This window comes from Sinohyriopsis cumingii, chromosome 7 (genome assembly GCF_028554795.1).
Source record: "Sinohyriopsis cumingii isolate HCF-2022 chromosome 7, ASM2855479v2, whole genome shotgun sequence".
Taxonomy (NCBI): Eukaryota; Metazoa; Mollusca; class Bivalvia; order Unionida; family Unionidae; genus Sinohyriopsis; species Sinohyriopsis cumingii.
The window spans coordinates 20,982,119-21,007,576 of NC_142967.1; the positions used below are offsets into that span (position 1 = coordinate 20,982,119).

The window sequence follows — 25,458 nt, forward strand, 5'->3', positions numbered from 1 at the left end:
ATCAGCTGACTTGTTGACAGTTTCAAGTACAGGATGATTTACTGAAACCATTTATAAGCTCTGTGACAATTACACATTATCTTGCTATATAACAAGAAAGATGTGGAAAGACCAGGACATTTAGATGCTTGTCGAAAAACTATCCTGGATTATTTTTATATACTTTAAATTATTGAGAATTCATTTTCAGCATCAGCCTGTGAAATTGTATGACCAGCCATATTGATCTTTCACAATATTAAATCTACCAATTCTCTGTATTTTTATCACTGGATCATCCAGAATTGATAAATTATCAAAATCTGATTTACCGACATTAATATCGGTGACTGTATATCCGACATAATGAAATCATAGTCACAACACGAGAAAGGAAATGTAATCAACTGTTTCCATTTTAGATCAGTGAGTATTCAATCCAGTTACTTTAAATATCAAATTATGACAAATTTAAAAACTCAACAATGTAACTTGACATTTGTTCATTTACCTAATTGTTTGCCAGATGGGATTAAAGGCAATATCCCAGCAATAATGCTTTGAGTCAGTGCCTGTAAAAAATAGATAAAGATTTTATCAAAGTGTCTATGAGAATTATTAATTGTTAAATGTAATCAATCATGGTCAACAGTCATGGCCAATTTAAACTGGATGAAATCAGCTCATAACTTTACAGGTGATTTTCAAAAATAAAAAAATGTTATTATGAAATTTCTTTTTTAGGCTCGTGATGAAATTGTCAATATTTTAATGAAAGTCACTGCTTATACCATACAAGATGTTAAGGACATTGCCAGTGTGCTGAACTCTGCCACTCAGGTTACTGTTGAGCTTGAAGAGAAGACCAAGGTAAAGTTGTCTGCCCCTACAGTAGCACAAGATTAGAGGCATGTATCAGTCTGCAAAAAAATAAAAAAGAACTTATGTCAAGATCTAGAGAGAAGTTAAAATGCAACCCATTTAAAAGCATTATATTACTGTGCAGTACAATTGGAAATCATGATAAAATGTGGTATCATCAATAAGTAATGCAAAATCAGACCTGTTGGAGACGTTAATAGGTATTTGAAATAGTGCACAAATTATGTCAGTTTGCAATAAAAAGAAGCCTGTATTATGAACACTCTACATTAGAAAAAAAAATCCTATAGAAAACAAATTGTTTATAACACGATTCTAACCACTTGATTGTATTCTACTTACAAAAGCATAGTGTCAGCTACCATCACAAGATTACATATAAAACAAACTTTAAAGTTGGTTTTCACAAATGCCTACAAGCTATAAAATAATGTACACCTAGACAGATGCATAACAGATAAGTATATATCAAGGTACACATACACAGATGCATAAAAGATAATATATCAAGGAACACCTACACAGATGCATAAAAGATAATTATATCTCAAAGTACATCTACACAGATGCATGTAAGATAATTATATAGCCAGGTACATCTACACAGATGCATGTAAGATAATTATATATCAAGGTACATCTACACAGATGCATACAAGATAATTATATATCGAGGTACACATACACAGATGCATAAAAATATATATATCAAGGTGCACCTGCATATATGCATACAAGATAAATATATATCGAGGTACACATACACAGATGCATACAATATAATTATATAATAATAATAATAATAATGCTTTATTTATAGAGGGTGACTCATTAGTCAAGGACTATTCTCCCTAGAGGCCCTCTTAATGAGAGTATAACAATGCACATTATATGAAGATGGCAATAATCAGTATTTTCATATATGAAAATATATCAAGGTGCACCTGCACATATGCATACAAGATAATTATATATCAAGGTACACCCACATAGATGCATAATAGATAATAATACATCAAGGTACATCTAGAAAGATGCGTAAAAAATAATTATATATTGAAGTACACCTGCAAAAAGAAAAGTACACATTACTTTTTAATTTATACCATTTTTATTAACAACAACAATTGCCTAAAAGGTCTTATTTTTCTTTTGGTGAACATAATATCATAATTTTATTGTCCCATATTAATTTTTTTGGTGAGCATAATTGCACACTTTTATTGTCCCATATTTATTTTTTGGTGAGTATAATTGCATACTTTTACTGCCCCATATTTATTTTTTGGTTTTGGTTACTGTGGAGATGTGTGATCACCCCCACTCCAGATGGTTGTGATTACCGTGGAGATGTGTGATCACCCCCACTCCATATGGTTTTGGTTACCGTGGAGATGTGTGATCACCCCCACTCCATATGGTTTTGGTTACCGTGGAGATGTGTGATCACCCTCACTCCATATGGTTTTGATTACCGTGGAGATGTGTGATCACTCCCACTCCAAATGGTTTTGGTTATCGTTATCAAGGAGATTGACCATGGTGTTATTTCTCGATGATTGAGTAATCCATAAAATAAAATATGAAATTAATGGATGGAATATCAGAGATCTGAGTAGAGAGAAAAAATAGACCAACACAAACATCCGTATTTAAAATATAACAATTTAATCAATTACATAAACAAATTGAAATCGAACATGACATTTCAATGACTCACTTTCTCTTACAAAGAGAGTTACAAATGTATGTGAAATTCAGTTAACAATAGAACATCTCTTAATCGCTTGACTGAACTCAAATTGTATGCCCGCATCACCAGGTGCATCCGGTCTTCCCAAATCACTGTTGTTGATAGGTTAGCATTTCTGTATTTTCATCCTCCTGTGTGACTCTTTAGCCTTTTGGGATAATCAACCTCTTGGCTGCAGATTACACTCTCTTTCCACTGTGTAGTTGACTGCTGTGGTGGCCTTCTTGTTAGAGCATTTGCCTTGGATGTGGGAGGTTGTGGGTTCGAACCCTGGCTGAGTCATACCAAAGACTTACAAAAACGGTACTTGCAGCTGCCTTGCTAGGTACTCAGCATTAAGAGGTTAGTGTTAGAACTGGTTGGCCTGGTGTCAGGATAATGTGACTGGGTGGGACATCATGCTACATGTCTACAGCACGATGCCCCAGTGCTAGACAGCACTATAAACTTCGACAATGCAGACATTGTAGCGATGTTAAAAAACTAAATCACACGTACGCACTTCACTGTGCAGTCATGTATGGAGCTATGACATTTTTTTTCCATGTGCTTTTTCAGAGAATTGCACTTCCTATGAAGTTGAATTGCTCTCCTTCATGTCCCTCACTTTCCAACACATAGCCTTACACAATTTAATAAGAAATACTTTTATTTCTGAGAGCTAAATTGAGCTGGACATTAACACTGTATCTTCTGCAAGTACTTGCTGCCCTGGCTACTAAGCCTGATAAGCAGCCTGCCTTCTAGCAGCTGTTTGTAGGCTGAACCCCAGAGCATCATAATAGCTGCCCGAGTGAGAACTTCTTGAGTTATTTACATGCTGTCTACATTTTCTGTATCAATTTTGTCCCATGCAAACTATGTAATTTAATGAAAAATAAAACTTTAAACACTTACCAATATTTTATGCCACTCATTTCCACCAACAAGTACATATAATCTACAGGAATCAATGTTTATATTCACTTATTTATAATTAAAAAAACTTGCGCAGCTGTGTTACAGATAAGTCATTGATATAGACATTGAACAAACTTGGCGAAAGAACAGACCCTTGTGAGATTCCATTAGTTTGATGTATCCATGAGCTGCAGCTCTCTCTCTGATGTGCATTCTGAAGTACCAGTCGTGAAGAAACAGTTCGATAGTCTCAACTATCCAGTGTGGCAATACTCTGGAAATTTTCAACAACAGCCATGCATGACTGACTGTATCATATGCCGCTGTCAGGGCAAGGACTTGATTGCAAGTGCTACGGCCACGCCTGAAGCCTGCTTGCTCAACAGCTATGATATTCTCCAAGTCTGGACCAATTCTTTGGAGAATCAGGTGCTCCAGTACCTTAAAGCAGACTGAATGCAAGGAGACTGGCTGATAACTCGCTGCTTTGTGGGTATCTTTGCCAGGCTTTGGGATCAAAATAATCTTTCCCTGGCACCACAAAGTTGACATGCACTTTTTCCTGAAAACCCAGCGTAAAAAGTGGCAAGCCATTCCTTTGCCTTTGAGCCATGATGCTTCAATATCTCAGGCAGGATGTTTTCATATGCTGCTACTTTGTTTGATTTGATGTTGCATAGTACCATTTCAAATTCTGTTGTTGTAAATGCCTCTGAAGTATTTTGATCTAGTTCATCTGGCTTCCGACGGCAGTATTGTCACGACTCATCTCATACTTGATGTTGGTGATATTTCTCCAGGGGTGCTTGTGCCACTTGCAATAAGTGGCTAGCTACAGCATTTGGCTTGACAACAGGGTGAATTTGAACTGGTGGTTGCTGAGCAGTGCCTTATCTTTGAATCAATCTCCAGCAAGCATTTCTGGCTGGAGCACATAAAGTTAAGTGATCTGTAGTTTCCTCCCAGTGAGTGCGCATGGCAGTGTCTATTTAATTGATCAGGTGATCTGCTATGTCAGGGTCTCCAGATGCTCCGTACTCCTTGAGAAGAGCATGATACTCTTCATCCAAACAGGATCTATTAACTGGATGACAACCACAAGCGATAGACTGAGTGGCTGCTTTGAATATGGCTCTTTGGAAGCGATGGTAGGATTCCTTGATTGGGATGCGTAGAGATGGTATAGTGACTATGCTACACTCCAGTATGTCAATGTACTTTGTCCAGTCTCCTTTATGGAAGTTCTAATGCTGCTGTGAAGAGCTATGTATTGCCCCAGCTAAAGTCCAAATATAGATAAGTATTGGTCTGTGCTGACTGTGCAGGAAGTCATCTAGAACAGTTTGGCTTACTGGCTGATGATGGTCACCAATGGAGCTGACCCAGCAGATATCCAGTGAGTAATCCTTTTGCCATCTTGCAGAATGAAAGGTCCCACGTTGCTTGGAGTTGTGGGTCAGAAGGAGATCATCATTCATTGCCCACTCTAACAAGTGTTCCCCATCTTCATTGGAGTGTGAGTAGCCCCAGTCAGGGTGATGACTGTTGAAGTTGCTAATATAGACTAGTGTTTGAGAGTTGGAAGCATATTGTTTTCACAGTGGGCACTGGGCAGTATGTAGATATTGGCAATCTTGTAACATCCAACATGGACCACATTGCAGAGTCTTGTAGAGGAAACTGGAGAAATATCAGTAATGTCACAGCGTGCATATGTAGCATGGCCTAATTTGGAGTCTGGTGTTGATGAAATAAGGTCAAAGCCTCTAATGGTGTATTGTTCTGCTACCTCAGGTATGCTATGTGAGTCTCCTGCAGACAGATTATGTCAACATTATGATGGTAGGCTATAGTGCTGATGATGGATCGTTTGGCTGCTGAGAGACCCTTGACATTATGATTTAAAACTTGTAAGGCTGGTCCAATGGCTTAAAGGTCAGTGGACATTGCCAAATCAGGGGCTGCTCTTGGTAGTGGCATGTAAAAGGGATTCATTGCAGAAATCAGTTTGCGATTTGGATCCTTTGCAACCCCTTTCTCAGGCAGAGCCTTGGCTGAGTACTGACAGTGAGTGTGATGTGAACGCGGATCCATGCTCTGTGATGCTGCATTGGTACACTAGTTATGTACGTTGACAGTAGTCGCACACTAATCATGTGCAGCAACAGTAGTGGTACACTAGTTAAGTACAGTGACAGTTGTGACACACTAGTTATATATAGTGACAATATAGTGGCATACTAGTTATGTACAGTGACAGTAGTGACACACTAGTTATGTAGTAATAATAATAATGCTTTATTTATAGAGGGTGACTCATTAGTCAAGGGCTATTCTCCCTTGAGGCCCTCTTAAGGAGAGTATAACAATCTACATTATATAAAGATAGCAATAATTAGTGTTTATTTTAACATGTTTAGTATTAAAATACTAAATTCCATTATCAATTAATAACACATACATGCTCATTATATCTCTTCTTAAGTACTCTAATATTTTCAGCAGATTTTACATGTAGTGGAAATGTATTCCACAGAACTGTACCAGAGTACTGAAAACTCTTTTTAAATTGTTCTGTTCTTGGTTTTGGTATTAGAAGGTTTCCATGTGATATTGATCTCAACTGGTATTGTGTTGAAAAAGGCCTCATTAGTGGTACACTAGTTATGTACAAAGACAGTAGTGACACACTAGTTATGTACAGTGACAGTAGTGACACTAGTTATGTACAGTGACAGTAGTGGCACGCTATTTTTTTTGCCATGGCTGTATTGGCACACTAGTTATGTGCAGTGGCTGTATTGGCACACTATTTTTTGCCATGGCTGTAGTACCACACTAGTTTTGTGCCATGGCTGTATTGGCACACTATTTTTTGTCATGGCTGTAGTACCACACTAGTCTTGTGCCATGGCTGTAGTGGCACATTAGTCATGTGCAGTGGCTGTATTGGCACACTATTTTTTGTCATGGCTGTAGTGGCACACTAGTTTTGTACCATGGCTGTATTGGCAGTAGTACCACACTATGTGCCATGGCTGTAGTGGCACACTAGTCATGTGCAGTGGCTGTATTGGCACACTATTTTTTATCATGGCTGTAGTACCACACTAGTTTTGTGCCATGACTGTAGTGGCACACTAGTCATGTGCAGTGGCTGTATTGGCACACTATTTTTTGTCATGGCTGTAGTACCACACTAGTTTTCTGCCATGGCTGTATTGGCACACTAGTCATGTGCAGTGGCTGTATTGGCACACTATTTTTTGTCATGGCTGTAGTACCACACTAGTTTTGTGCCATGGCTGTAGTGGCACACTAGTCATGTGCAGTGGCTGTATTGGCACACTATTTTTGTCATGTCTGTAGTACCACACTAGTTTTCTGCCATGGCTGTATTGGCACACTAGTCATGTGCAGTGGCTGTATTGGCACACTATTTTTGTCATGGCTGTAGTACCACACTAGTTTTGTGCCATGGCTGTAGTGGCACACTAGTCATGTGCAGTGGCTGTATTGGCACACTATTTTTGTCATGGCTGTAGTACCACACTAGTTTTGTGCCATGGCTGTAGTGGCACACTAGTCATGTGCAGTGGCTGTATTGGCACACTATATTTTGTCATGGCTGTATTACCACACTAGTTTTGTGCCATGGCCGTAGTGGCACACTAGTCATGTGCAGTGGCTGTATTGGCATACTATTTTTTGTCATGGCTGTAGTACCACACTAGTTTTGTGCCATGGCTGTAGTGGCACACTAGTCATGTGCAGATGCTGTAGGACACACAGTACTAATTGTATGGAAAAATGGGAACCAATCCGGAAACAGATGAACTTAAAATAGAGTATATATGGGTTTGTCTGCCCTGGATTGGTTGATAATGAAAGTTATTTTCTAGGAAAAAGAGTTTTTGGAGCAGTTATCCTAATTGTAACTGAAAAAATAGAGACATGGTTTTATTGATGGAATTTCAGTCCTTCAAGAGTCTTGAGTTTAGAACACTCATTACTGAAATCAGCACCTGACTCTTTGGTGTAGAATTGAAAGCACATGTTTCAAACACATGTAGGTCCAGAAAAATGCAGCAGCTCATATCCTTTTCTCTACACATTAAGCTCTCATCCAGGTTTCATCTATACTGATATATATAGGTTTGATCATGAGCACTCAGAAATTTTAAGTTATTGAATTTTTAATATCTTGTTGTTTGCATAGGTTTACTGTGGGAACCGAATTAGTACCACGAGTCCATAAAAATCATACTAACAACTGCTGGAGTCCTTTAGTGGCACAGTTATGTGCTGATTTTCTTCTGATGAACATATTGATGCAATGGTAAATGAAGTAACCTCTGGATAAAGTTTAATTTCCATGCAAAATAAAAATACTTATTGAAAACTTTATTTCCTTAAAAACTCCTTCAAAAGACTGAAAGAAAACCATTTGGGCCTGTACAAACCATGGTTACTATAAATTCCCTACTAGATGCTTGTACTTGTTTGAAAGAGAACCACAGCAAAGGACAGGTTCACAAAGAATGTTTTTATTACAATTAAATTAAGGAGTGCCATTTAAAAATTGGGTATACCACCATGAAATAGATGGACCAATAAGTTGAATTTACTTCTCAAAAACGTAAAAATGAAAAGATATATAAGTCAAGGAAACATAAATACTTCTTGTTTTCAGAGTAAAGCAGTTGCCATGTATTCCAAGCTTACCAGCTCACTGATTGCACTTGAGAAAATGGGAACTGCAGCTGAAGTAAGGGACACAGCCAGGTAAAAGACATTTTTTTCATTGAGTAGTATAAATGTGAATGTTAAAGGTCTAGTTTTCAAAAAGTTGGTAAATAAATAACTTGCATGAAATCATTTGAGAATTCAAGGCAGTGAAATTAACCATCAGGGCTAAAATACTTCTGCATGAATAAGCATCAGGACCATTAAATGATGACCAGATTTTGAGGAAGTGGTACATATCTGGTAGCTGGGGCAATGTTTAGCTCTTCCTCTATGGTAATTAGGGTACTTGAAGAAATTGGAAGTTTATGATAGCAATCATTTTGTTATCCATCAACAGTTTTGTGTGTATGTGAGTGATTTGGATTTTTAATGTAGCCTTCACAATTTTTCACTTAAATCACTACAGTTTCTGCACTGGCATTTCATAGTGGTGTTTAGCACTGGGTATCATGCTAGCTGCAGGCATGTGGCATCAGTCCCACACAGTTACATTATCCTGACACAAAGCTGACCAGACTCCTAACACTGACTTCATAATGCTGAGGGCCTAGCAAGGCAGCTGTCTGTACCATTTTTATAAATCTTTGGTATGACTCGGCCAAGGTTCTAACCCGATGCCTCCTCCATCCAACGCTCTAGCCAGTATACCACTTGAGCAGTCATCAGCAAATTGGTTTCTGCAAGATAACTTTACTGGAAATGTTGCAATTTTCAGCATCTTTTATATCCATGTTTATTTTATTGAGACCTTGAAAGAGTTTGATTTCCAGCCTACACTGTCATCATTTATGGGAGTTATTACCCCTGATTGCTTGTGCTCTGAATTTCTGTTTCCACAGCTTAACTGTACCTTGCATAGTTGGATTTTTAGCCAAAGATATATATAATTATGAGACTTTGAACTTGTTCATTGTCCAGAATTTCACCACATAATTTACCTATGTCCCCAAATGTACATCCTCCTCACCTTTGGTTTCAGCAGCATAACTTTACACCAGTTTGGGGGACTTCAGCCAACTTTGGCATCCATGTTCACCTTGAGATTTTGTACAAGTTCTTTTCACTACATGATTGACATGAGTTATGGGACCAAATTGAATTTGGTTTTTACAGTGTAACATTGGCTTGATGGATTTCAATTAAATTCAGTGCAGTGCGTTATATGGTTTCCCCAACCCAGATTTAAAAAAAAAATCCATGTGTTTCCTATTGCACTCGTTTAAGAAAAAATTACCTTTGGGGGAAAATGTGATAGGGTTGGCAATGAAAAACAGGGCCGGTTGGCCGACCAGAAACACATTTTTTCTTTGGCTTAAGACCTTGCATGAGTCAAATTTCCAGCTTTCTGTGACATAATTTACAAGAGGTGAGCTCGTTACTACTCAGGAAGAAATTATTACTGATAGGATTTTGACTAAATAAGGGCTATATATTATTAATATCTCAGTCACGTTTAATAACAAATGATAGAGTGAGTTTCTTATCATGAAAGCTTGTACTAATCAGACTTCAGTAATTAGGCTGATATAATGAAGCCTTTAGGTGAGTATTGCTTATATGCTAGATCTATGGATAATTATGCTGTCATCTTAGATATTGCTGGATTTTTCACCACTATAAAGTCTTTACATTTTGACCAGACGTGGTAAATAGGCTTATATTGTCATGATCTTAGTTGGGTTTGATTAATTATAAGTAAGATCCACACATGAATGACATGATCTTGCATCTGGTTTGATGAGCTTCCGATTCCGATTGCAACGATAGTGATAAGTTATATCAGTCTTGTCAAATAGTCTAATACACTATGAAAATGTTGGTTGAGCTTGATAAAGAGCAAGATCTATGCATATTTAGGATGTAATCTGACTGGCTGAGTCTGAAGTTTAATTATAAGTTTATATTGCCATTGCCATGTTAATAAGATAATCTTGCATCTCATTTGCTGATCATATTACCTCACTTGACCTTGAGAATATATTTCTAATTAAGACATGATAAATAGGTGTTCATCATCAAGATAAGACAGCTTCAGCAAAATACTATGTATACAATAATTATGCTAATTATATTTTATAAACTTTGTAAAATCAAGAGATATAAAGATTGGGAGGGTTGTGGTCCAAAACTGTAACTATTGACCGTTACTGAAAATTTAAACAATTCGCTCCTTGAGACCTTGACCTCCATGGTCTTCAATCTCTAGTTATGTTCCCTCCCCTAATTCATTTGACCTTGATCTTTGACCTCTTTGGTTGTCAGTCTCTAGTGATGTGCCTTCCCCTGATTCTTTTGTTGGTAATGTCTGATGATGATCAACTGATAAAAAGAAAATATGAATAGATGAAGCACTTTATTCATGTTTTATGTATGTATGCATAAAAGTTTTTTCTTTTTCTTGTGTAGTTCTCTTGCTGAGGGAGTTTCAAAAATGTTGTTTGCATCTCCACCAGATCCATCAGCAGTAGACAAAGATCAGGTAAAAACTTATATAAACATTAACTTGTGAATTATCTGTCTGACATTCGATAAAGTCACTTGTATCTATGATTGATAAATGGCTACAGAAAGAAAAATGTTTGACCCTAGTATGATTTATTTTTGTAAAGATTTTGATCTTGTAGGGCATGGAATTTTGTTTGAAGAACTGAACATCTATCAATGTAATGAAAACCATAAACTAGTTTAAATCCTACATAACTGGTACTCTGTAGGAAGTATCACCCAGCAGTCACCTTTTTTGACAGTAAAAATATTAATTCTAGGTACTTTAGGACTCTGTCCTTGGAACCATGAGGAATAAAGACTTGGAACCAATCTATAGTGTCAATGCAACTCAAATTACGAATTCTTGGAACCATGAGGAATAAAGACTTGGAACCAATCTATAGTGTCAATGCAACTCAAATTACGAATTCTTAAGATATTTAAGCTTCATGTTTAGGAAATTACTAATGAGCAAAGGAGTTTATTTTCAAGTTTTATTACAATTTCCCTTTGATTGTGTATCCGGATAAACAATCATTAAGATTGATGGGCACCCGCTAGGAGTTTTCTTATAATTTTGACAGCATTATCCATAGTTGCGGTGCAACATGAGGGAAACCATCATAATGAGTAAACCCTTGTTTTTGATCAGTTAGACATGTCAGCCTACCCACCTGACAAATTCAGCGATGGGTAAGTTATTGCTGCTATCAAAATTAACTGGAGGGGGTAAACTAATTTTATTTATGCAGTCCTTACTGATTGCTATTGCTGACTGCCTCCTTCCACCCATGATCTGATGTCCTGGCATAATGTCTGTGAAAAAGTTCACTGTTCTGCACAGTCGTGTGAGGTGCATGAATTGATCATGTCTTATTGGCAATTCTCTACTCTGTGGGATGATGTATTCAGATCGAACAGATGAGATTTTAAAATGCACAAAAATATAAGCCATGTCATAATGACAGTTATGTTTTTGCTTAATAAAAATTTGCCCTTCCCAGAAAATTATGTTTCAGATTTCATAGTACTTTGATGCACTTAATGATGTCATAATGTTGTTATCACATCATTTTTAGCTGCGTTGATTGTACAAAAGTAGACTGCCTTAATGTAATTTTTACAGATGCGAAATTTTACCACCAGAGTGCTTCAAGTGGTGGAAACCCTGCTTGACTTGTTATTAGGGGTGCAAGAAGTCGGGGCAAATGAGACGTCCATTCAGACTGACCAGATGACATTGATTGTTCAAAAGTTCATACCACAGAATCTCCTTAATACTGACCTTGAAGTGATACGATCGGCACATGGGAATTACACAAAAGGAGCCTTCATCTTTCCCAACTCTTCATCCTTCTTAGACCAGCTTTCAGATAGTAGCAGCATTGGCTTGCAGGTTTGGTTGCTAAATATAACTACTTATCATACATTTGATTCTATTAAATTTTCGTTAATTTATATACCCTAAATTTATGCCATTTTGTGACAAACTTTTTTTATACTTGTTTTTACAAATTTGCATTGTTATATATATTTAATTTGCATTGTTTGCTAGTGAGTTTTTTATATATAAATATTTCATTATATGCTTTGGATAAATGTATTTTGGACTTGACCTTGTCCAAAGTCAAGTTCATTTTCTACCTGACTTGAATAATTGATTATTTTTAATTCTGTAAACATTAGCTAATATTGACTCTATGAGTATGGATGTCATATTAGGATTATTATTAAAAGAAACTTATTTATCTCATTCTGAGTCAAGGACATTATGTTTTCCATGTTCTTTATTATAATTTTAGTAACATTCCTTCTAATTATAACTAAAATTTTATCTTCTAAACATTTGGAACCTTCTAGACTGAAATTTTCCATTTTTGTAACTGTTTTTTTAATTTAGAAAATGTTAATCAGGTGACATGAGGTCAGGTAGAGGACTATATCATTTTTGCTGTAAGATTTGAGCAGAATCAGTTATATTATTGCTGTGTCCAGTATTTTATTTGGGTTGGAATTTATCTATTGAAACTATTAAATAAAGTGTTACTTTTCAGGAAATACAAAGTCTTCAAAATAACATTTTTGGAAATAGAGACTTGGATTTATAGAGAAATTTCAAATAAGGATATATTCTTGGAGTGCATTATTGCGATTCAACAAATGATTGACGTCACTATGACACAGGCCACAACAGGCACAGCAACACTTAAAGTGTTGTATTTATTTTAGAATACTGCTAATTTTTGTTCAAAACTTTAATTATAAAGACTTGTGTTCCCAAATTTTAGCATTATTTGTGGATTTTTTTGTGTGCAATACTGTAAGTTCTTTTTCCTTTTTTTCACTACTTATTCTAAAGAAATAAATTCTTTGTTGAATGTTACAAAGCTTGTTGCTTCTCACTCTTTTACCTTACTTATTATAAGACCATAGAGTTGTAATAGCATCTGGAGTGCATTTTTCCATATTTTACATAAAATATCTATTGTTGGTGCAAAAATTCGTGTCTAATTTGTCCTTGGTTTTTATAATTGAAGAATAATATGATCAAGAAGGTTTCACTTTTTTGGAAGTTCCTGAACAAAGAAAATGTACTATTTATGGTCACATGCTGCAACTAGTGACGCGTCTAAAATTGTTGATCAGCTTATGTGTTAACCTTGTAGCCTAATAGAAGACTAACTCACAGGTTGAGAGTGAGCAACAATTTGAAATTGATTCAACACTAAAGTATTCTTTGAGATGTCCGGCGGTGTTTCTCAGAAATGGATATTATTGATGTTGTGATATTTTTCAGGGCTTATCTAAAATTTGGTATAGTTCTGTTCGTAATATGTTTTTTTGATAAGAATTATTCATGTCCATATTTTTTTAAACGTTCCATTGATGAATATTCCACAATATTCGGGAAATTTCTAGACTATGTGAACAAAACCGACTGCTCCCCTTATCAGAGGCACATGATTTGTAGTCATCTTTTTTAGGATGACACTATATGCTTCTTTCACTTAAGTGTGCTCTGCAGAATTTTTGACTTCATTTGTGTGCAGAATGTGCATTGAACATCAAAATACAGTTTTCCTTTTTCTAGATTGTTATTTTCTTAAGAGTTTATAAGCATTTGTTACTTAAGCAGTTCCCTTTGAACTTTACTCACCAATGGTAATCAGGTAATCATTATTTTATAATTCAATTCAATTGCCATTATTCTTATTGTCCCCCAGTCATTGCGGGAATTGACTGACCTCTACTTCAGTCTTTCATATATAGGCTTGATGATTCATTCATAATGATTTATATTCAAAGAATGGGGTCACACACGTTCATTTATTAATGTTTGATACTCTAGAAAGGGGGATCATACACTTGACTATGATTCATAAATGCTTTGTGCTCGAGGAAGAGGGTCACACACATGATGATTCATTCAAATATTGGAAGAAGGGGGTCACACACTTGAAGATTCATTCAAATATTGGAGGAAGGTCATCACACACAAGATGATTCATTCATTAATGTAATTATACTCAATGAAGGGGGTCACACACTAGATGATTCATTCGTTAATGTTTTATACAAAGGGAAGGGGACTTATGCACTTGAGAATTAATGCATTAATGCTTTATACTCAAGGAAGGGGGACACACTTGATGATTCATTCAAGGAAGGGGGTACAGGCTTGATAATTCATTCATTAATGATTTATTATTGAGGAAGATCATCACACACTTTATAATTCATTCATTAATGCTTTATACTCAAGGAAGACTCCTGGGTCACATACCAGTACTTGATGATTGATTCATTAATGCTTTATACTTGAGGAAAGGCATCACACATTCATTATTGCATTATACTAGAGGAAGGGGGTCACGCACTTAATAATTCGTTCATTAATGCTTTATACTCGAGAAAAGGGGAAACACTTCATGATGCATTCAAGGAAAAGGGTACACACTACACTTAATAATTCATTCATTAATGCTTTATTGATGTACCCATTAGGATAACAGGTATGTGAAATGCTAATTGATCACCTCTATACTACCAATGCTGACAATGTTTAGTCTACAAACAGCCACTAGAAGGCAGGCAGTTTTGCTGGCTTTGTGGAGAGAGGATTTAGCACTTACAGAAGAATTCCCATTTTCAAAAGCCTATGGCTATAGATCATCAGGAGAAAGTTTGTTAATAGAGGATCTTCTGTTATGGAGTTGTGAAAATTGACAGATGAGGAGAAATAGGGACTTTTTGACAGGTTCAGTAAAATGTATGGGCATATGCATTTTTTTTAGCAATATACAGCATCATGCCAGTCGTAGTAAGTGTAATACTTTTAAAATATCCACATGAGAAATGTACGTGTACTATTGAAAGATTTATTAATTGGCTTAATTTCAGATGATGTTAATGGACCAGAATCCTTTTGTCTGGGATGACACAGCTGATAATATTACTTCTCCTGTTGCATCATTGTCCTTAAAGGATGAAAACAAACAAACCATCAAGCTGCAGCATCTGGAGGAGCCAATAAAAATAGTCTTATCTCATGAAGGTAACATTTTTAGCTTCCATATGTTCAAAGATAATTTATTTATTTTTACCATATATTCAATAATTTTGTGTTTGTAGATTTTGCAAATTTGCCAGATAGCAGAGTAAATCATAATTAGTCATCTCACATTTTGACAAATCTGGAATTGCCTATCAAAGTAAATTTCAAACAATATAAAAATGGATGTACAATATATACGCTTTGACTGGTATAATTTATTCCGTCGATCAGTAACTGTTTTAGTGACTGTTGTTTGTAACAGTGTCCAGAAGAAGAAGCAGATAGTCTCCATGTGTGGAATAGATGATTAAAAGATACTGTTTTGCAGGTCCAGAAATTGGTTCATCCACTATATTTTCTGACTTTCTGTTCATTGATTAATGTTGTTTACTAATTGTAAATCGATAGTGCAAGCCCTGTTGGTAACAGACCTTAAAATATTGAAATGCTTTTAACTTGGCAGAGCTGAAAACAGGTGTCTCAGCAACACATCAAATGTATTTATATGTGTATATGACATGTGTATATGTTTATGTAAGCAGTATGTATTAGTGTTGATCCTAGGGTGCAGGATTACAGGATTTCTATGTTATTTGTAACCTGGGCACAAATTAAACCACTCGATGCACACAATTTTTTTATACTTGTAGTTCAAATTTGGCACATTTCCCTTAATCCAGTACTTAATGTGATTCATGTGTATTGGGTTTATACATACATGTCACTCAGAAACTACCGCACAAGTGGCCTAGAGGTTAGAGCGTCTGCCTCAGATGCAGGAGGTCGCAGGTTTGAACCCTAGCCGAGTCATAACAAAGACTTACAAAAATGGTACTAACAGCTGCCTTGCTTGGCACTCAGCATTAAGAGGTTAGTGTTAGTATTAGAACTGGTCAGCCTGGTGTCAGGATAATGTGAGTGGGTGGGACATCATGCTACATGTCTGCGGCATGATGCCCCAGTGCTAGACATCACTATAAATTGCCACATTGCAGACATCGTAGCGATATGACTGAAAAATTGTTAAAGCTACGTTAAAAATCGAGATCACAGACACACACCTGTTAGAAACCAAACGAAAAATCTGCTAATTATAAATAAAAGCATGATGTTCCACCCAGTCACATTATCCTGACACCAGGCCGACCAGTCCTAACCTCTTAATGCTGAGGCAGCTGTTAGTACCATTTTTTTAAGTCTTTGGTATGATTCGGCTGGTGATCGAACCCATGACCTACTGCATACGAGGCAGACGCTCTAACCACTAGGCCACCAGAGTGGTGTTTCTGACAGGAGACCAGGTAATTGTTTGATCCATGAAACTGGCATGTCAAAAGGGTGATTTTTGTCTGGCAGCAATGCCGTTAACCATTTGTTCTACAACATTACTCTACACAAAATAACTGTTGGAAAATCTAAAGTGGGTTTAGCAGGATGAGATGGCCTGCATAATAGCAGTACTAAATTATTTTGCCCCCCCCCCCCCCCAATTATATTGGACTGACTAGCAATTGACGTCACTATCATTGTCAGTCAGTTAAGGTATGAACACTTGCTCGGTTGAGTAATATGATGATCGTAACTGAGTAAATACATGCATATTTATGGTCGTTTACATCAAAAGCAAACTATGTCTTGAGTGTTTAAGGTATTACAATTATTTTTGAAGCATTATTTCTGAAATTTCTTCATTATATTTTGGAAGTATTATTTAAGTTTAGCACAATTGTTCCTATAATTTGAATCCAAGGGATGTACTTCATTTACTGCAAGTCAAAATCGTCAATGTGCATGTGGTGACACTGTGATGTAAACATGCTATAACTTTAATATGAGCATTGAACCAAATGCTATTGTTGTTCATTCTTGTCATACTGGGAGCACAGATTTAACGAGTTAGGCATTTACATTTTCAAAGCAACATAAAACATTATTACTGGTGCATTGATAGAATATCCTGATGCATTAATGCTTACACAAAGAATAATAAACTGAAGACAAAAGGGATTGGTTACTGTTGTAAATGCTTATAGCAACCTGCTAATGCTCAACTCTTGTCATCAATCAAATTATACCCATTTCAATCAGGTAGAAATAAGAAGAAAATAGGTGAAAATCAAATATATTTATTGACTTTTCAAAAAAATTATTTCAGCGTATAACATTTCTATGTAGTAATTCATGATGATAGTCCAGTCCCTTGACAATTACCACTGTCACTTTGTAAAAAATGTTGTTACAATTGAGAAAATACATTGATCGATTAATAGAAAAAAATGTTGAAGGTGTCCCAAGACCTGAAAAATGGGCTTTAATTCTGTGTCCCAACATTTATTAGTCATAAAAAATTACTTTTTGAAAATAATTTAGGTGTCCAAAGACTATAAATAGACAGAATTAAAGTCATTACAGTAGTCTGCAGGAACATTGATTCTGAGAAGTTCTAATAATCCAGCAATCTGATTATATAAGGCTGGCAATGTCCAGTTACATTGTACATTCAAAGTTGAACCTGTAGTCTGCTGGTAACAGTGTGTCAAATAATCGTAAGTCAGTTTTGCATTTTTTTGTTGACATCACAAAAAACATTTTCAGTAAAGTTCAGAATCTCCAACGCTGAGGATGGTGGTTATTCTTTGCCACTTTAACAGCAGCAATAAAGTGTCTATCGTTGTTGCATAACTTTTACTATTTTCATGTCGAGAAACCTTACCTGTTCAATGTGAATACATCCTCCCACTTGGTTGAGAATTGTCTATAAGATATGGTTCACTCACGAACTCAGAACAGTTATCTTTTTCAAAGATGCTATGTTCATTGATGTGTCGTACATCATAGCCAGAGAAAAAATGCTCATTAAATGTATTTGACTGCGTTGCAGTTTTCCTGTAACGATATTATTAAGACTCTAGGATCTTAAAATATGTAGTAGAAAAGAGGGAGAAGCAACAAGCCTTGTAAATAGCAACAAATAATTTATTTCCCTAGACTACAAAGTAAAAATGTAAAAAAAAAAAGAACTTGCAGTATTTTGAATTAATTCCCAAATAGTCCTAGTATTACAGACACAAGTCCTAAAACATTAAATTAAATCCAATGCTGAAGGTGTTGATGTGCCTGTGGTAGCCCGTATAATGCGGATGTGCCAACATTCCTTTGTTTGGTCACAATAATACAATCAAAGAATTAAATCCTGATTTGAAATTTCATTATAAATTTAAGTCTTTATTTCCAAGAATGTTTTTTCTTTTGAAGAACAGTTTGTTCTTCCAGAGAAGAGTTACTTGAATTAAATAATTTGAATAAATAAAATTCTAGCCCAAAGAACTTTTGGACACAACAATAATACAATTGATTCTGCTAAGATCTTAAAGCATAAATGACTAATTTTCAAATAAAAACAAGATTTATATTTTAAACTAAGACCTAAAAAGAAACTCCAGATAAGGGTTGAAATTACACTGTTCTAGAAGGATCTTGGTTATAATTAGAAAGTCCCTCACCAAAATCACATTAAACATATGACAATAATCATATAGTCTGCCTCAGTGTTACATTTGACCGTATATATTCTGTTTATATGCCCATAATTCCTTACCCCGACCTTTTTGATTATCACATGGTATTCCACCATTAAGACGTTTGGGTACACCCCTATAATGCAACCATACATACTTCATGGCCAGCGCAAGCTATGTGCGAGAGTGCACTTGCACAAAGCACCGTTTTGAGAGAAGTGCCAAATCGGAGAAGAAAAGGTGTGTACTTAGACAAGGGAGCTAAAATGAAACAAACCCTTGTTTTTTAGTATCAAAATCCTATTATTTGGTCATAATTTACATCAGTTTCTTTCATATTTTCTTCTGAGAAAATATTGAATGAGGGTGTGTGTGTGTGCCAAATGTCCATTTCTTGTAGGGTGCCATGTTTCCTCGCAGTGGCCCTGCTACCCTATATTATTAGGAATTGGTATTCCTTTCTTTTCAAATTCTATCAAAAATCTTTTCAGTGTTTTTTCCTTTTCATTGTATGTTCATAATTATTCACATGGCTTATGTCCCAATTTTGTTTTGTGTGTCTGTATGGCTCCGAGATAATAATAAATGTTTATAATATAAATGTCTTCTTTACTAAAAAAATATGCGGATTCCTAACAGGTGAGTTCATTGTTTATTTTCTTCATACTCTGGGGTCTGTATAGCACCAACTGTATAATACAAGCAGGTGAGTTTTCACACCATTACATATTGTCATTATTTCTTGTCTTTTTTCAGATAATTTTATTATTTTAGGGAACATTGTCAGGGGAGATTGAGAAAGTTTGTCCCCAATAAAAGTCCTAGGGACACTCACCCATACTGACTCCTAATTGTTCAAAATACAGTAGAAAGAATCATGCCTTTTGCATATATGCCAAGCTTTTGGCATAATCATTGTTTTTTCCGCACTAAATTATGTGTTATGCTTGCCTGTAAATGGATTAAGTGTTTTTGGTACATTAAAAATAAAAACAAAGAAAAAATTTGTTTTTGTTTTTTTTATTATGATCTCTTTCATTCCACTCGCATAAATTTGAGAATATTCTTATAAAGGTAACTGCTGTGTAAGAATAGCATAGTCAGTGTATCCCCTAGGGTGCATGAGTGAGAGTCGAAAATCTCCTTGGTGTCAAAACTGGGGGTTAGACTGATTAAAAAATGAACTATGGTATAAAAACTGGGGATCAAATTAAAAATTTGGGGATCTCTGAAGCACAAATGAGGGTAAAGGGAAACACTGGCATAGGAAGTACTTTCCTTGTTTGCTATTTATAGCAACTGTATATGACCCATTGCCAAGAATACGGATGTGTTTCTTTAAATATGAACTATGCCTCACAGAGTCATTATATTGATAAACTAGTTAGTGGACCAATCTATACTTTTAAAGAAAGTGGTACCAAATGTTAAACAAAAGATTCATGCATTGTGTCTGTTGACACTGGCCGTCTTTGGTTTAATTGGAATTACAATTCTATTTTCTTTCCTTTGTGAACTGGAAGATTAAGCAAACAATCAGTTACCTTTGGTAAGTCCACTGGAGATCCCCAATCTCAGTAAAGTTTGTGATGGGGATTATCAAGATAGGCTTTTTTGCCTGGTCGGGGCACTGCATTTCTGTCTAAATGTCTCCGAAGGGAAAAGGAACGGTTGTAAATGTCTTTGCCTTCTTTTTTAAAGGCTCTAGCAACATTTCTGCTTCCACTATCTCATGATGGATTGTCACAATTCTAAAGAACTTTTCAGTCCCGTACTGATAGAGACCTTTCTTTTATGAAATTAAAAAACCATGAAGTTTGAGCTACTGCTGCCTTATGGACCTGTCTTAATCATTCTTCTTGGTGTCATGAAGGCAGAATTTTGGTGATTGCCTGCTACTTTCTCTTCTTTCTACCTCTGCTCATTAGCACAGTAACAGAGCACATTTACTTTTTCTCTGTGGCCCATAGTTGCAGCAAAAAATGTGGTCTAGAGTGATACCATCATTCCGTAAATTTGATATCCTTCAAATAATGAGTACATTACATTTTTCTGTTCTTGATCTGTTTAACACATCAGTAACTGACAGATTCAGCTGTGCAACAGTGATGGGTAAGATATTGCGGCTAATAAAATGTAGTTTGGGGTTTGGTAAAAAGAATTTTAATTATGCAGCATGCAAACTATTGCCAGATGTTTTCCTCCTATCCAGCTCTGTCGTCCTCGTCTAATTGTTGTCAAAGAAAAATGTAATTGGATTGTGTCTCTTTGACAATACTCCGTCGTTTGGGAAGATGATTCACACTGAATGTTTTTTTGAGATCACATAAGTAAAAGCAGTAGCAACAATCACTATTGTATAATCAAAATTAGTTTGACCCCTTAAACCCCACGTGATGCACCTAGATCTGAGACTGGGGAAGAAGGTTGCAGTTCTTCAGCAACTGAGATGTCCTTTCCATCGAAAAAAGTGAAATATGATTATACATTTTGAACTGTCCATTCCTATCAGAAAAATGAAAATGGAATGATGTGCGATGTACTTAAAACATTCATGATAGGATGTAAAAAGTGACTGAACTAGTGCTGTTGAAAAGTGTGAAAAGTCAGTACCATCTGGAGGCAATACAGAATGAGGCCTTGTGGAGGCCATACAGAAAGAGACCATGTGGAGGCCATACAGAAAGATCTGCCATACAAAAAGGAGCCATGTGGAGGCCATACAGAAAGAGCCGCTATACAGAAAGGGGCCATGTGGAGGCCATACATAAAGAGGCCATGTGGAGGCCATACAGAAAGGTCGGCCATACAGAAAAGGCCCATGTGGAGGCCATACAGAAAGAGGCCATATGGAGACCATACAGAAAGGGCCATGTGGAGGCCATACAGAAAGAGGCCATGTGGAGGCTATACAGAAAGGGCCCATGTGGAGGCCATACAGAAAGAGGCCATATTGAAAGATCTGCCATACAGAATGGGGCCATGTGGAGGCCATACAGAAAGAGGCCATGTGGAAGCCATACAGAGAGGGGCAATGTGGAGGCCATACAGAAAGATCTGCCATACAGAAAGGGGCCATGTGGAGGCCATACAGAAAGAGGCCATGTGGAGGCCATACAGAAAGGAGTCATGTGGAGGCCATACAAAAAGAGGACATGTGGAGGCCAGACAGAAAGGGGCCATGTGGAGGCCATACAGAAAGGAGCCATGTGGAGGCCATACAGAAAGAGGCTTTTCAGAACAACTTGAATCAAGCCAGAAGAGCTTTTACTTAATCCCAATTTTATCTGTAATGAATATTTATAGTTTGAATTGAAATTTTAAATGGAGTTGTCAAAATAAATGTCAGAACTTTACAACATGCAAAATACTTGTTCACTGTTAGTTACAAAGTTTAATATCCATTTGTCAAATTTAAATAGGTGCTTGGCTTGGCTTGTTTGATATCTTGAGTATTCTACAGTTACCACCCAATTATGCCTATAAACAGAAGAAAACAGCATGATTCAGGTAGCCAGTGTTGTAGTGCACCAAAGTGCTGATGAACCAGCAGCTTCAACTGCAAAGATCTGAACTGTTTTTTGCATGACAAGTGAAGATATACCCATAAAGAAATATACTGTAGTTAATTGTTCTGCACACCATTGTGAGTCCATGTCTGTAGCTCAGTGAATTCTCATGTTAGTATCTTTAAATGTACTTAAAATCACTTAATTCATTTTGGGCACAAAATAATTCAACACCATTTGTATAGACAAAGAGTGTAACACTTGCCACTCATTACACGCTGAAACAGGGTGGTCTGTTCATGTCAGATTCTTTGGTTCCTTTATAACCTGTGGAAGAGTCAATTTGTTTATTAAGGAGTGATCAGCTTTCCTGTTCTCCTATTTTTGGCCATAATGTAGTTGCCTCCCTTTGATTTCTTTGCATTATCAGAAGTTGACACATCCAGAACTCAGGACAAAAATGGTGACTTACATGTACCTTCTTCAGCATGTACCAAATAATGGTGTTTTGCTCTATATCAATATAAATTAATTTTAAATCCTTCATGAATAAAACAAATGCAGTAATTTAGCCACATTTTGAGATGCTAACATGAAATGAGAAAAAGATGCAGATTTAATTTTCATTGCTGTGTGAAACAAAGTATAGTTAGATATACCAGTATAGAAATGTACTATGATTTTGATATACCCACATATTACTTTGATATATCCATAAAGAAATGTACTAGTTTGTGTCATGAACTTAGTTGAACTTGAGATAGGGGAGGGTTAATATTTGGGACCGTTAATAGTCACTCAAGAGACAAAGACAGGCAGTGAAAAATAAATGAATAATATTACATTTATCGACATATACTACTAATAATGCACACTCTAACACATTCCCACTAATATTACCTCCATTGATGATAAATGCTAAATGAAATAATAAATACAACCTGATTCAAGTACTGCGATTCACCTGTGTTAATTGTACAGTTCTATCATTTCACTACATTGGGAACTCACCAATGTCAATTTTTTCTCTTGTCTGGTCCGAATATCATTCAGTTTGGCTCTATGAATTTACACAATTTTTCTGTCCATTAGTAACCAATATATATATATATATATATATATATATATATATATATATATATATATATATATATATAACACCTAAACGTGACTACAATTGAATACTATTCAATGTTCCATTAATTCTTTGCTAATTCCCTGCTTATATTGAAACAATCCTTACTACCTGTCAACTTATATTCTTATAAAGTGCATTTGCACATATCATTATTGTTTGAGATAATTTATAGTCTCCTTTCATTGTTAACATTCCCTTGATGTTGGAAAGTTGTATCTCTGTTTCCATTACAAATAATAGTAAATGCAGTAACAGTTTTTGATAAATGACCCTTGCACAAACGAAAAGAAATTTGATACAATATTTAAATCTTATAAAAATGATCTGTTTAAATATTTTTTTTTATCTGGGTAAAGATTTTTGAAGCCCAGTGTGTACATGATAGGATTGTAAACTGTTATCACTTACCTTCTATTTTGAGAGAGAAATAGGCAATTGTATCCATTTTTCTCCAGGATTAAGGTAATGCTCATGTAAGTTCATAATTTTTCGTCACCAGTGTGATGAAACTGTTCATCATCAATGTTGAATCTTTGTATAATTTATTGTGAAATAATTGCTGTTTTTGTCATTTGAAATCTGGTGCCATTTTTACTACTGTGTGTATTGGCGCTCGACTTCCCACTAGGAGGCACTCAGGTTAATCTTTCCAATTTCTTCCATATTTAGTCATGTTTGTGAAAACTTTGTCATGAATTTCCTGCGTGTATTCCCAAAACCTATAAATAGGGGTGAGATCCACTGTATACTTTTCTACAATTGCAGGTGTGGGTACCTTTAGTAGCCTTGGTCCAATCATATAATGTCCTGTAGCTTTACAATCATCCATTTTTGTAATATATTTTAACACAAATTCTGGACTCATTTCAGGAGTTTCAAACTTTATATTGTTTGGTAGTTTTTTAGCACAAAAATGTTTAAATGAAGTTCTGTGTTCTTTAAGTTTTTCAGCAGTTTGAGCAAAAAATGTATAAATGCACTCATGATTGAGGGATAAAATTTCAGTTTTACTCTTTCATTTGCCTGCACCAAACACTGTAAACACTTTGCAGATAGCTTTCGAGTTATTTAGATTTTCATCCAGGACGTTTTTGAAGTGCGTTTGTTTGGCTTGACGCATCAATTTATTAACTTTATTCCTCCAAACTCTATATTCAGTTTGATTTAAAGGGGCATGTTTGTTCACCATGCATGCATACTGATGAACAGATCTAACCAAGTATCTAAAACATCATCAATATCTTCAAAGATTTGGAGTGTATTCCATGAAATCTGTTTCAGATCTTTTAGGAATGTAACAATATCAAAGTTTTGAAAAGATCTATAAGTAATGGATTTAGGGATATTATTTTTTGTTGATTTGCCATTGACTTTACGTGTTAGAAAAATTGCAGAGTGGTCACTTATACCAATCTTTGGAACCATTACTTCCAAAACATTTTCTTTTGTATTGATATAAATTTGATCTATAAATGTTTTAGAGGTAGATGTTACTCTGGTGGGTTCATTTACAAGTTGCTTCATACCTAATGAAGCAATAAAGTTCATCCAATGCCCTTTTATTTGATCATTGAGTAGGTCTCTGTTTATATCGCCTAGAATGTAAAATTCTTTCTCTTCATTTGAAATTTTATCTACTTCAAGTTCAAAATATTCACACCAATCAGTATGTGATGATGGGACTGTCTGTACACAAAACCTACTAAATAGGGCTTAGCTTTTTCTGGAGTGATCTGTAGCCAAATGGATTCTATTTCCTGTATTTCTAGGTCTTCCCGTCTTTTACAAATAATACCAGTTCTAACATACACAAGGAGCCCACAACTGCCTGCTTTCCTATCCTTTTGATAAGGTTTGTCATAGCCATTGACATACAAGAAATTTTCACCCTGATTTTCTGTTAACATTGTTTCCAAGAGTCCAAATAAATGAATATTATTATTTGGAGAGGTTAACAGTAAATTCACTTGATCAACCTTTCCACGAAC

The 25,458-nt window shown here is 35.7% G+C and overlaps 1 protein-coding gene across 1 annotated transcript in view; it reads left to right on the forward strand.

Moving 5' to 3' along the window:
* LOC149794845 (polycystin-1-like protein 2) overlaps nt 1–25,458 on the forward strand; it is a 98,325-nt gene that overhangs the window by 15,781 nt on the left and 57,086 nt on the right. Inside the window, exons 3-7 of the mRNA XM_089964500.1 lie at nt 724–849; nt 8,208–8,299; nt 10,670–10,742; nt 11,877–12,146; nt 15,152–15,305. Coding sequence (XP_089820626.1) covers nt 724–849; nt 8,208–8,299; nt 10,670–10,742; nt 11,877–12,146; nt 15,152–15,305 — 715 coding nt within the window. The remainder of the gene's footprint in view (nt 1–723; nt 850–8,207; nt 8,300–10,669; nt 10,743–11,876; nt 12,147–15,151; nt 15,306–25,458) is intronic.